We start from the raw sequence: 13,545 nt of genomic DNA on the forward strand, positions 1-13,545 counted from the left end.
TAAATTTACCTTTTAAATGGTGCTTTGGGTGTTAAATAGCCATCACTGAACTGTGCTGTGCTACATGCTTGTGTAGTAAGTCTGTCAGTGCAGTAATATAATGTTTATCTTCCACTTTCAATCTTGTTTGAGTTTTGAAAAAGCAAGTTGCAGCTGATGAAGTGAGTTTTTTTGGGTTTTTTTTAATTTTAACACATTGGATGATTATATAAACTTGATAATAACGAGAAAAAGCAATAATTTTTTTTCTTGGATATATACGTAGAATTTAATGGTTTTTATTATGAAGAGGGACCTCATTGTAAGGCAGTTCTGAAATTATGGTATCATGACTTGGATTATGTTATATTGAAGTATAATTAACTGTTCAGATTTTAATAAATATTCACAAAATTCATTCATATACTTAATTTGGTGTGTGCCAGCTAGGGATAATAGCAGTGAACAGTACAGGCAAGACCTCTGTCTCGTGTTTATATTCTGCTTGGGGAGGCACTCACTGAATAAGTAAAAAGAGAAGTAAGTATAGTAATTATTGAATGAGACATATGTTATCAAGGAAATACATTAACGGAGTGTATTGTTCCAGGTGGAATTACCATACTTAACAATGAAAAAAGTCTTTTTCTCAGAGAGGAGCTGTGATGCAGAGTAACTTAGGGAATTCTTCTCTGATGAACTGAGACTTGAAGAAATGAAGAGTTGGGAGAAATGCATTTCTGGAAGAGGAAGGAGCAAGTGTAAAGGCTTGGCATGTTTGGCAAGGTTTGGCATGTTTACGGAACAGGAACAGAAAGAAGGCAAGTTAGATGAAACGGCTTTGTAGGTTAGGTGGGAATCAAGTCATTCTGGGACTCTTGCTGTGCTAAAGGGTTTAAAATTTTTAAGATAATGAAAGAATTTTAAAGCAAGAGAGGAAAATAAGCTGATCATTCAGGTTGCCTTATAGAGAATGGATTAAAAAAGGGTAAGAGGAGATATGGGGAAACCAGCTTGTAGTAGTAGCCCAGGTGCAAAATGGTGGTGGCTAAGTATGTGCTGCTGATGTTGAAGAAGTGGGCAAATTTGATGTGTATTTTGTGGATACTGTAGATTTTGCTGGTGTGTTACGTGTAAGGAAGTGAAATAAAGAATCAAGGAGGGTTTGGATTTGAGCAACTGGTTGAATACTGGTATTTGTTAATATGGAGAGGACTCGGGGAGGAACAGACATAGTGGGAAAATGAAAAGCTCTGTTTTGGACATAGTGGGTTTGAAATGTCTGTTAGACATCCAAGTAGAGATATTGCATAAATCTACAATTCTGGCATTTGTGGAGAGGGCTGAGTCGAAGATATTTAAAAGTCTCTAGCATGTATGTAGTATTGAGGCCACAGAAATGGATGCCGTTTCCTAGGGAGGAAGTGTAGGTAGAAAAAGAGGTCCTAGAAGCCAGACTACACTACATTATTATCAATTTGTAGGGGGTTTTGAGTAAGAATTTGAGAAGTATTAGTAGGATTCAGAAGAGGAGGATGCAAGGATTGAGTTTTCAGAGAGGTGAGAATATAGATTGTAACAAGAGAGAAGGCAAAGAGGTTGTGTATACAGGTGCAGATGGATTTGTATGTTTGGGTAAAGGAGTTTTTGATGTTTTCTGTTTCCTTAAATGAAGTAAGAGGCAACCGTATCTGAGAGTGAATTGGCCATAGGGAAAATGTGTAGATTGAAAAGGAAGGTGGTGTGAATTATCTTAATGAGCGACAATGTGAATTTAGTAAGGGATGTGTCCTGGGACTACCAGGAAATGTTAACTGCACATTGAGATCTGTGGTCATGAACTTACAGAAACCAACCAGACCAGTTACTTGACTTTTCTCCAGCAATGTTAAGCTGTTCTGATTATAGGCATAGAAAAGGCACATAGTTGGATGCAGTCACAGTTGAGGTTTTACCAACTGCTTAGGATAGAGAATAAAAAGTAGTTAAACAGAGTGATCACAAACAGTTGACCCTTGGAGTCTCAGCTGTGAAAAGAGGCAGGGGGGTGAATGGATAATGAAAAAAAAAAAGTAGCCTATTCAGTGGATTAGAGGTTGTGATCTTAAAGGATTGTTGCAAAGAATGTACTAGAGTCTAAAGCAGTGGTTCTCATTAGGGGGTAGTTTTGCCCCTAGGAAACATTTGGCAACGTCTGAAGTCCTTTTTTGTTGTCACACTGGGGGATGGATGCTACTGGCATCTTGTGGGTAGATGAGAATCCATGGATACTGTTAAGCATCTTACAGTTCATAGAACAGCCCCCCAAACAAAGAATTATCCAGCCCAAAATGTCCTTAGTGTCGAGTTGAGAAACTCTGATCTAGAGGGACTTTAAAGGGTAAGAGGAAGTATTCATGGAATTGGGTTTGAAATAAAGATTTCAGAGATAAGTTCAATTACTGGTAATGACAAAGGTGAGTCAAATGCACATGAGTTTTGAGTCTTTTGACCTGTATTTTCAGTGTGAGAACAATAGTAATAATATGCCCTACAGTTACCTGTATGATATCCACAAATACTGCTTATTCACACAGCAACCTTGAGGTTTAGGTAAAATATGAAAAATCAGTTCATTTATCAGATGAAGAATTTGAAGCTTAAAGAAATGTGTATTGTTTGAAGTCATTTATTACATGTGGAGTGATGATTATAACCCAGATTTTTTTGAACTCTTAGTCCACTGTTCTTTCAATACCATAATCAGAATGCTTTTGTAGTTTAATACCAGAGAATCACCTAACTGTAATGGAAGGGCAGTTGTTGATATGTTATATGCTTTGTGCTTCCTTTTACCAAGTTCTTCAAGCAAATTGATAAATTTTAGAGTTCTTTTTCCCTTCTAATTATAAAGCTCAGTCACAAGGATAGAAAAGTGAAGTCTTAACTTTTTCAGTGTTTGTTTCACATACATATTTTTAGATTTCTGCTAAACTTGGAACGAATGTTGAAAGTGTTCTTCAGGCAGTCATCAAAAGAATACCCCCGTATGTATTTTGCTCTTTTTATACTATTTGTTTAACAGTACAAGGTCCATCAGTTTGATCTGCTATTTTAGCTTAGTAGCTATGGCAAATGTACTCTTTGCAGTCAGTGAGAATAAATTTTTAATTTATTTTTAGTAACATATAGAAGGCAAATACAGTATAGAAAAATAAAAGAAAAAAGGATGATAGAGATCTCTTAACAATTATTGCAATAGACTTGAATACATTGGTAATTATTGTTTTTTCTTAATCCTGAACAAATATATTTAATCAGTTTCATAAGTAATTTAAAAACAGTCATTTAAAATGTATTTAAAACTTGAGGTCGAATTAAAACTAATATAGGCATTATACCTTATAGAAACGTCCTTTTATTTTAGCTGTCAGTTAATCAACTGTACTGGAATAAATTAAGCATAATATTTGAGTTAAAAAGGTGTTATATTAAGATTTTAATTTATTTATTATTTAAATTTAATTTATTAGTGTTTGTTCTTTACTTATTTTTAATAGTCCTAAAGTGCATCGCAAAAATCCCTTGAGAGCTTTGGTATTTGACTCCACCTTTGACCAGTATAGGGGTGTGATTGCCAATGTAGCATTATTTGATGGAGTGGTTTCCAAAGGAGATAAAATTGTATCTGCGCATACTCAAAAGACATATGAAGTTAACGAAGTAGGAGTTCTGAATCCTAATGAGCAGCCAACTCACAAACTGTAAGTAATCTGCATTAGTAATTAAAAGACACTTGTATGTGTTTCTGTCACAGCCTTTCTTAACTTGGTGCGCTTAGAATGATCCCAATTTGATAACTTAGAAAAAAAACAAAACCTGATTATTGAATGCAACTACATAGTGAATCCTCTTTGAAAAAGAATCTCATGTGTGAGGGACAGTAGGGATTTGATGTATTTTTTTATTCCTTTTGACTAGCCACAACTAATTTTATATTCTGGTTGCAGACTGGGTCCAACATTGATGTACTTGATGAGACAGTGGAAGAGATAATTCTCTCATCCATATCCATGTCCATACTGGGTATCAATTTTTGACATTTAATTTTTTTGTAATTAGATTTTTCAACATAAAATAGTGAAGAAAATTCGATAATTGTTTTCTTTAGTGTGGAATTCATGGTAAAACTTTGATTAACAAGAATTTATGGTGTTTGAGGTTAGCAAGGTAGTGTACATTATAAAACTGAGTTCTGAGTTCACTTATAAAACAAATATTTATTGAGTGCCTATTCCATTAGTACCCCAGATACTAAGATAGATTACCTTGGGCACATAGTTTTCTAAGGTCTTTGTTTCATCATTTGTCAAATTCAGGATATGAACCAGGTGACTATATAGGCCACAATTGATAGTTTAATGTTGTATGTCTAAAACTGCACTATTTTGTCATTTTTTTAGGTAATTGAAAGTCATAAAGTCTATTGTAATTTTCTCAAATATTTCTAAAATCTGTCTATATTCTTATTTAAGTATAGTTGATTTACAGTATTATATTAGTTTCAGGCATACAGCATTATGGTTCAGTATTTTTATAGATTATACATTAAGAGTTATTGCAAGATAATGGCTATAATTCCCTGTGCTATGCAAAGTCTGTCTATATTGTGTCGCATATATATTGACAATTACTGCATCTTTAGTAAAGATTTTTTGTACCTCATCCTAAATGGAAATTATCATTTAGGAAGTTTGCTTTAAAAAAAAAAAAAGCTACAACTCTGAAATCTTGGATTTGCTCTTCCTGCAAGAGGCACATCAAACAGATAATCAGATTTGTTGAGAGTTCACATTTTTTTGCTTGGTTAAAATTTTTCTTTTCTTTTTTAAAGGACATTTGTAATATAATTCACTAATAAAACAAATATTACAAGGAGCGTTTTATGTTTCTGCATTTATCAGTTTCACTGTTGTTTAATATGCAGAGGTGGGCAGAGTCATTAAGAAGGTCCCTAGGCTTATTGTATTGCAGAGGTCCTTGGTAATGGATTGTAAGGCATGGGATGTTCTTTTGCTGACGATTCTTAGAGTTGAGAATTGATATGTAGCACTTAGTTTCAGTTTGATGAGGTTTTGTTTGGAAAGTGTGATCATTTCCTAGAAGAGTAGAGCTGATTGTGAGTGTGCACATGAAACATGAAAACAGTAAATATTTCCATATAATAATTTTATTTAGATATGCAGGACAGGTGGGCTATCTGATTGCTGGGATGAAAGATGTCACTGAAGCACAAATAGGAGATACATTATATTTACATAAACAACCAGTGGAACCCTTGCCCGGGTTTAAATCAGCGAAGCCAATGGTATTTGCAGGTGAGGAGCGCACATATTCAAAGGATAAGGGCCAGTTTACTCTAAATTGAAATAAAATTTATTAGAAATACTCATTTTAAAGAGCAGCTAATTCCTGTTAAAATAACAGTTACTCTGTTTTTCTTAATTTTTTTTTTTTTGTGGGCGTGCTATTTACATAGCAGTTAATTGCATATGTATGGTGAAACTTTATGTGGGAGATAATTTCCTAAATTTTTTTAGGACTTCTTAAAAATTAACCTTTTAAACAAGCCCTCTGATATATTGGAAGAGCACAGTAATATGAACTTCCTTCTTGTTTCACTAGAGAGTAGGTCATTGTGTTTGAAATACTTTCCTAATTAGGATGTTTTTATTACTGATTATCAGTGGACATTTACTGACTGCCTTCCCCTTAGCTGGCCTTTCTTTAATACTGTATTATACTAGTGTAGGCATGGCAGAGAAGAGTGTCACCTCATGTGTGCATAACTTCAGAACCTCTTATTTCTGCATTATATTACATACATTTGAAAAAGGAAGACCTGATTGAAGGTCATCTGGTTACTCTGTACCGGGTATCCATTCCTTGTTTTCTCGCTTTTGTATTTCTCATTGGGAATTATAAATGTTGTTTAACTCTCCCTGCCCCTGTTAAGACAAAGTCAGTCATCTGGATTTTGAAGAACTTAAGAGGTGAGGACTTGGGTTTGAGGTGAAAGAGAATCTGACGAATCAGTAGTTCTTGTTTTCATTTCTACCTCTGCTTTTTATCTGCTCATGGAATTTCATTTGTGGTTGTGGATGTCTTGCACTTTTGTTTCTTAAAATAAACACAATGTATTTTCCTGATAGGCTTAATTCCCATGGTTCTTTTTTGTTTTCTCTGTATTTTTTGCAAAAGCAAAAACATCACTTTGAGTGTGAATCTAGTGGTAAATTCAACGTTTATGAAACTCGCAAAATACTTTGAAGCCGATTTAACTTAATATTTATAGTTTTCTTAGCAAACCAGTATTTTGGTCAGTGAAATACAGAAAGTAATTTAAAAGCTAAGCGATTAATTTTGAACTTGGCAGCAGTGCATATTAGCTTTTCTAGGCAGCGTTTCACATGTGATAATTAGAAATCATTGTGTCCCCAGGAATGTACCCTATAGACCAATCTGAATATAATAACCTGAAGAGTGCTATAGAAAAACTGACTCTAAATGATTCCAGTGTGACAGTTCATCGGGATAGTAGCCTTGCCCTAGGTGCTGGCTGGAGGTAAGATTCAGTTATGTTGTAGTGTTCCATTTTTATTGAAAAGTAAAGTTTAAATGGTGTATTGCTCTTTAACATTTCTGAAGATAAGTTCATATTAGTGTAAAATGAACTAAACAATGTCTGCCTATTTCTCACTGTGGATTCATATTCTGTGGGTAAGTTTTAAAGCTATTTTACCAATGGAAGATTTTATCTTATTTAATGAATTTATGCTAGCATTTAATTATGATGTGATAGATTGAATGACTCTTTTGATTCCACTCCTCCCCCACAAAGTAGCAGTATATTCATCAAAGAAAATACAGCCCGTGGGACATAAACATTTTGGAGTTTGGCTTTTTCTCCCCCAGGTTAGGATTTCTTGGACTTTTGCATATGGAAGTTTTCAACCAGCGACTTGAGCAAGAATATAATGCTTCTGTTATTTTGACAACACCTACTGTTCCATATAAAGCTGTTCTTTCATCAGCAAAATTGATAAAGGTACTGTTGTGAGTCAGCATACAAAGGAAAACTCAATAAATGTATGTGGGTGTGTATGTGTGTGCAGAACACAAGAGAAATATTTTAGTACACCAGTAGCTGAATAGCTATTAAAACTAAATATTTCTTGATTAATAGTAATAAAAGTTGAATTACCTTATGATGGAGAAGTTACTTGAGAACTAATTTATGCAGTATTTTTCTTAACCTGATAAAACGTCCACATTATCAATACTAGTCTGTTACTAAGGGTAAAAAGTAGAGTTAGTTCTGAAAATACTGTTCAAAATTCAGCACAAAGATTAAGAGTATAATTTCGGTCATAAGTAATTCATCTTATGAAAAGTAAAGCATTCTATCCTACGTGGTGGTAGGAAATTTAGATTTCAAGTTAACAGTAGAGACAATATTGTATTCAGTCTAAGTGGCAATCTATTCATTTTAAACAAATATTAACTGGCATCTGTAAATATTTTCCAACAAAATTAACTTGGGAAACTACTTACACTGCCTTATAAGGAGCAGATTAAAATGTATCCTTCCATCATATTTTTCTAAGTGGTGTACACAATGTGTTTTAGTAAACGTCAATAACCAGAATATATTAATGATGGTTATTAATGTTAAAGATTACAGTTGGAGAGTTTTTAATCTAAAGTGTGTTAAGATAATATTCTAACCTTTAAGAATTCTTTTGTGTTTATTCCAACACATTCAGTAACAGTAAATTCTAATATATATTATAAATAACAAATTTTAAAACATTGTAATTATTAAGATTTCTTTTTAACTATTGGTGATTTTTCTTATTTTTAGGAATACAGAGAAAAGGAAATTACAATCATCAATCCTGCACAATTCCCTGATAAGTCAAAAGTAACAGAATATTTGGAGCCGATTGTTTTGGGCACCATTATCACACCAGATGAATATACTGGAAAAATAATGATGCTTTGCCAGGTATAAATGTAATACTGTTTGATACAAAAGTAAACTTTAGTCTTCTCAAACAGTGGTACCCAGCTTAGGTTTTGAATTGTTTCTCTCGGCAGTGCACGTTGAATTTAACAAAAGAAATTTTCATAAAGATCTATATCTTTATATATTTTACCTATTTATACATGTAGATATACATATATATAATTACAGTATTTTGATTTTTAAATAAGAAAATAGAGCCAGAATTTTTGATCATCTGTGTTAGTTTATTGAATTGATATTTTAGCCTAAAGGAAAGGAATTTGATGGCCTTTTAACTTGAGTAAAGTATAATTTCCTTTCGCCTTTTTGAGTATTTGAAATTGAGTATCATTTGAAAGATAATTATAATACCTTAGAGACCTTTGTTTGGAAGGTATTCCTCAGTTTGCTTTAGTTCTTGCCACATTGTAATAAATGATTTAATCCACAAATTTGATATAATCATAGTCCTTAAAAAGTACGTATTTGAAATATTCTGACATATATTGAAAAGAACTCTCAAATGACTAGTGGACTTGAATTTTAATTGTCTTGTCACAAAAAAATTTAACTTTAGTCGCTTAATTTCTCTGGGCCTAAATTTCTTTTATTTGTAAAATAAGAAATTAGAACTTTGACTTTATCTGTAGCTAATTTGATTTATTGTTAAATGAAATACTGTATAATTAAAAAAGACAAAGTAGTTTGATAAAGACAAAGGATTAAAAGCTTTGGTAGCAAATATATTGTAATTGAGATACAAAATGGTTCTTCCTGTATTATAAATATTGGTCAGATGTTTTTACTAGATCATTAAAAAAATATTCCTTCGTTTTGCCCATTCTTTAAAGTTGATAATTGACATCTTCCTATATCCATTAAATAAACCATTATTTGATTAGGTTATCATTCAATACATTTTTTATTCCCTTTTCAGGCTCGAAGAGCAGTTCAGAAGAATATGATGTATATTGATCAAAATAGAATAATGCTTAAATATCTCTTCCCTTTGAATGAAATTGTGGTGGATTTTTATGATTCTTTGAAATCTCTGTCTTCTGGATATGCTAGGTAAAAATTTAATGGGAAACTCTGATACTTAGACAATTTTTTATGAAATATTGACCAGCAAGTGTTTACTAATACTCCACTTATTTAATCTCAGTGATCTTGAAGATGGTTGAGAATCACACTGTAAGGTTAGAAAAGCTTGGAGCAAGCTTATAGGTGTTACAGAGTACTTGTAATTTGCTTAATGGAAGAATGAATTTCTTTGATTCATCAAACTATTACTCCTTTCTTTTTTTTTTTTTTTGCGGTACGCGGGCCTCTCACTGTTGTGGCCTCTCCCGGTGCGGAGCACAGGCTCCGGACGCGCAGGCTCAGTGGCCATGGCTCACGGGCCCAGCCACTCCGCGGCATGCGGAATCCTCCCGGACCGGGGCACAAACCCGTGTCCCCTGCATCAGCAGGCGGACTCTCAACCACTGCGTCACCAGGGAAGCCCCTATTACTCCTCTCTTAATGGCAAAAATTTTAGTGCCCTGTTCATGAGAGGAGTTGTACTCCTGTATTTCGATTAAAAATTATAATAATTTGAAAAAGCTACTATGACCTCAGTGACACTTTTAAAATGTATTTGTATGTTATGTAATCCTAGGAGCATCTGTGTACATTTGGAAAATAGAAGCACATATTTAGTCTGTAAAAAATGCTAGGTGTGCCCCTGTATTTGTGAACACTTCAATAACTTGGTCTTCTCAGGAATAAGTGGTCTGCATCATGAAAACCATTATCTTATCCCATAAAAGTACATGGAGGAACAGCCTGGTAAAACTGAAGAAAGAGTATAGCATTGTGGGAGTATTTTTGGTTAAGGCAAATAACTCTAGGTGCCCTTAGTGTCCTAAAATCCTACATTACTAGATAGCATATACTAGGATATAAAGGAAATGTAAAATATAATGGGGAAGTTGATGGAAAAGTGAATGTTCACATCTGTAAAACATGCATGAATGTACATTCATACTTAAAATTAACATTCAAAGAAAGATCCCAACATTTTGAAGAACATGCTACAGTGACCTGGAAGTTTACTTTGTGAAATGAGCTTTTCAGTGAAGAGAGTCAGCATAACTCTTGATACAAAGGAATCTTCTTTATTTGTATTGAGAATTTATTTTTTCTAATACGTCACCGAATTTTTTTCCTATGTCTTCTTTCAGACAAGAGCTTGAGCAAATAAGTAGCAATGTAATTTAAAATAAACTGAATTGAGGCAGTAAGTTGTTAAACAATTACTATAATTTAAAGAATGATTACTAAGTGTTTATAACACTTTTAACAAAAGTCTGTGAATTCTAGTTTGCATTTGGGTACGACTTTCTGAGTTAAGTGGTCTTAAAAATCCTTTAGCATGGAAAATTAAATATATTTCACATTAAGTGAGAGAACATGGTTTATTTTGAACTATGTAAAAATAATTCCAGCTTCCAAAATTAAGGTAATTCTTATGTTCAAAAATACATGTGGATAATTTTTCATGTTCTAAAAAATTGAAATTCTAAGATTTTGGAGCATAGAAAATTATAAAGCTGTAAACAAGGTGGAAAGTCTAGGGACTAAGTCTATGTCTTATCTCCTCTTATTCTGCATAGTACTTAACATGGTACCTTTATATAGTATATGATTAATGATGTTTGTTGAAAAAAGAAAGGATTTTAGCAACACTTTAGACAGTAATCGGGTTTTAGAGAGTATTAGTGTCACTTAGTGACCTTCCTGCTGAAAACCTTTCGAAGCCAAACATTTGCAACTCTAGGCACCGGTTTGTTTTAAAATTAAGGCAGGGGCTTCCCTGGTGGCACAGTGGTTGAGAGTCCGCTTGCCGATGCAGGGGACACGGGTTCATGCCCCGGTCGGGGAAGATCCCACATGCTGCGGAGAAGCTAGGCCCGTGAGCCATGGCCGCTGAGCCTGCGCGTCCGGAGCCTGTGCTCTGCACCGGGAGAGGCCACAACAGTGAGAGGCCCGCGTACCGCAAAATTAAATAAAATAAAATTAAATTAAGGCAGGAGGAATACACATGTTCTCGTCCATAATTGCAAAGACATGAAAGCATAATTGAAATTTTCTTTCTTATAAGACATCAGTTTTGTAAGTTAAACCTGTTTTGATTAGCACTTTAAGCTTTTGACCATATCGTTAATAGAAATAGTTGACACTAAATGCATATTGTGCTCAGCTAGGCTCTGTTCTTAACACTTTTTATGTACTAGGCTGTTCAAGTGCTTTACGTGTATTAACTCATTTCATTCTCAAAAAAGCCCTGTGAAGGTTCACACTGAAGAGCCATATATGAAGTCCAGAAGTCTCATTTATTAATGGCTGCTTAGCACTGTCATAGCATTTATTTAACTGGTAATAGAAAACTAGAAAGAAACCCAACTCATGAGTCTGAGAATGACTCACTAGAAGGTACTGTTGTCTACAGCCAGCCAGCTGCTAGGAGGGAACATTGGGTAGGTGACATTTTCTTTCAGTGATCCATTTTCTTAGCCTGGCTTCACAGTTTTTTCCCCTTCCTTTAGTAGAGCATGTTCCCCTTGATTTTTGTACCTAATTTCATAAATGTAAAAAGATGAGGACGTTTGTTCCTTACCGTGGTCATGTAGATCAATTCATCTGAAATTTATATGTAACATTTTGTTTGAAACTTAGATCTGTTGGGAAGGATATGGCAGGAGGTAGAAAAAAGATATTTTGAAAAGAAAAAAAATGTAGTCTCTTGGGAAATATAATGTTTATCTATCACTTGGACATTTTTCCTTGTTAGTTTTGACTACGAAGATGCAGGCTACCAGACTGCAGAACTTGTAAAAATGGATATTCTACTGAATGGAAATATTGTAGAAGAGCTAGTAACTGTTGTACACAAGTAAGTTGAATAGAAACTAAGCACAGAATGTGAAAGTACCCACTTTTTGACGTTTTCATTTAATTATTGGTTGCTCATTTTTATTTGACAGCTACATTTTGAAAACTTAATTAAAGGTAATTAAATTTCCATGTACTAGTTTTTCCTTCCATTCTTTTTCCATGCTTCTCTTTCCAAACTGTTAAAAGGAGAACAGAATTACAATAGCCAAAAATAGTAGTGTCATGGAAAGAAATGTTTCCCTTACCACATGAGACAAAGTAAAAGAAAATACTTTTTAAACTATGATAAATTTAGAATTGAGAACAAAAAGTTTCTTATTTTCATTAAAACTTTTATAATAATGAAAAATGAAATCCCCTGTATGTTCAAGGAATAGTGGATTGGTTAAAATAAATTATGGGGCACCCATATAATAAATCTATTAAGCCATTAAAATTATATTGTAGAGTAATATTTGGTGATGTATAAAATGTCTATTAAGTAAAAAAGTAGAATATATCATAAACACTATGATCCAAACTGTAAAAAACAATTAAATATAAATATGTATGCAGAAAAATAACTACAAGGATGGATATATGTTTAACAAACATTCTAGAATGTTTTACAGTGGTATTCTATGGGTGAGGGAAGCCCGTCAAGGATGGTTTTTATTCTCTAATGTATGTTTTGCTAGATTTTCTGTAATTGTTAGTTTTGCAATCAGAAAGGTCATATACGATTCAGAGATTAAGTGATGCTTATGTTAAACAAGTTCCATTTGTATCTCCTTAATAGCCTTTACATTGACTATGCATATTAACTAGAAAGCTACTTTAAATATTCTTATTTAGGATATGTGAATAACTGCATTTTTTCTATCTCAGAGACAAAGCATACTCTGCTGGTAAAGCCATATGTGAACGTCTGAAGGATTCTCTTCCTAGGCAGCTGTTTGAGATAGCAATTCAAGCTGCTCTTGGAAGCAAAATCATTGCAAGAGAAACGTGAGTTGAAATTCATTTTTCAACCAACACTGGTTGGTTTTAGCAGTGATATACATAGAAAATGAAAGAATATTAAAAAACTTAACATTGTCCTAAACTTTATTCCTACTTATAGATACATTAATCTCTTAATTCTACTAACGTGATGACTATTACTTTGAATTACTTATACGACACTTTTGGGTGATAATTATTTAGTTATTAATATATATGCTGTGAGGAGTTTTATTTCCATTTATTTTATTCAGTGACCCCACTGAATTTCATAGTTAATGAATTTCTATAAAGTTTTTATGGTTTTATCTCTTTAAGTAGATTATAAACTAATAGGAACTGGAATTAAAAAGGTGTTGGAGGTAATTCTTGCAAGAGACAAAACTAAATTATGATTTTTACTTGAAGCATATAATATCACTTCCCCAGAGCCAGTCAGGTTGTAAATTGTAAAGGTGAGAGAGGAATGCTGGTATGATGTTAGGCTTCAGGGGTTTGCAGTAGTCTTGGGATAAATTGTAAGCCTCTGTTTGCAGTGAATTTCATTTCCTAACACCATTTTGCTTTAGTTATTTTGTGTTTCATAAATGCCCAGAGAT

General features: G+C 33.4%; 1 protein-coding gene across 4 annotated transcripts in view; it reads left to right on the forward strand.

Moving 5' to 3' along the window:
- GUF1 (GTP binding elongation factor GUF1) overlaps positions 1-13,545 on the forward strand; it is a 32,674-nt gene that overhangs the window by 6,432 nt on the left and 12,697 nt on the right. For 2 of the 4 annotated variants that reach the window (XM_060299283.2, XM_060299284.2), the window contains 9 exons: positions 2,941-3,005; positions 3,519-3,722; positions 5,197-5,336; positions 6,460-6,583; positions 6,934-7,066; positions 7,883-8,026; positions 8,964-9,097; positions 11,862-11,963; positions 12,833-12,952. In XM_060299283.2, the coding sequence (XP_060155266.1) occupies positions 2,941-3,005; positions 3,519-3,722; positions 5,197-5,336; positions 6,460-6,583; positions 6,934-7,066; positions 7,883-8,026; positions 8,964-9,097; positions 11,862-11,963; positions 12,833-12,952 (1,166 nt within the window). Of the gene's footprint in view, positions 1-2,940; positions 3,006-3,518; positions 3,723-3,968; positions 4,045-5,196; positions 5,337-6,459; positions 6,584-6,933; positions 7,067-7,882; positions 8,027-8,963; positions 9,098-11,861; positions 11,964-12,832; positions 12,953-13,545 lie in introns of those variants that run through there. The other 2 variants (XM_060299287.2, XM_060299285.2) reach the window with 2 other exon arrangements.

Source organism: Globicephala melas, chromosome 5 (assembly GCF_963455315.2).
Source record: "Globicephala melas chromosome 5, mGloMel1.2, whole genome shotgun sequence".
NCBI classification, from domain to species: Eukaryota; Metazoa; Chordata; class Mammalia; order Artiodactyla; family Delphinidae; genus Globicephala; species Globicephala melas.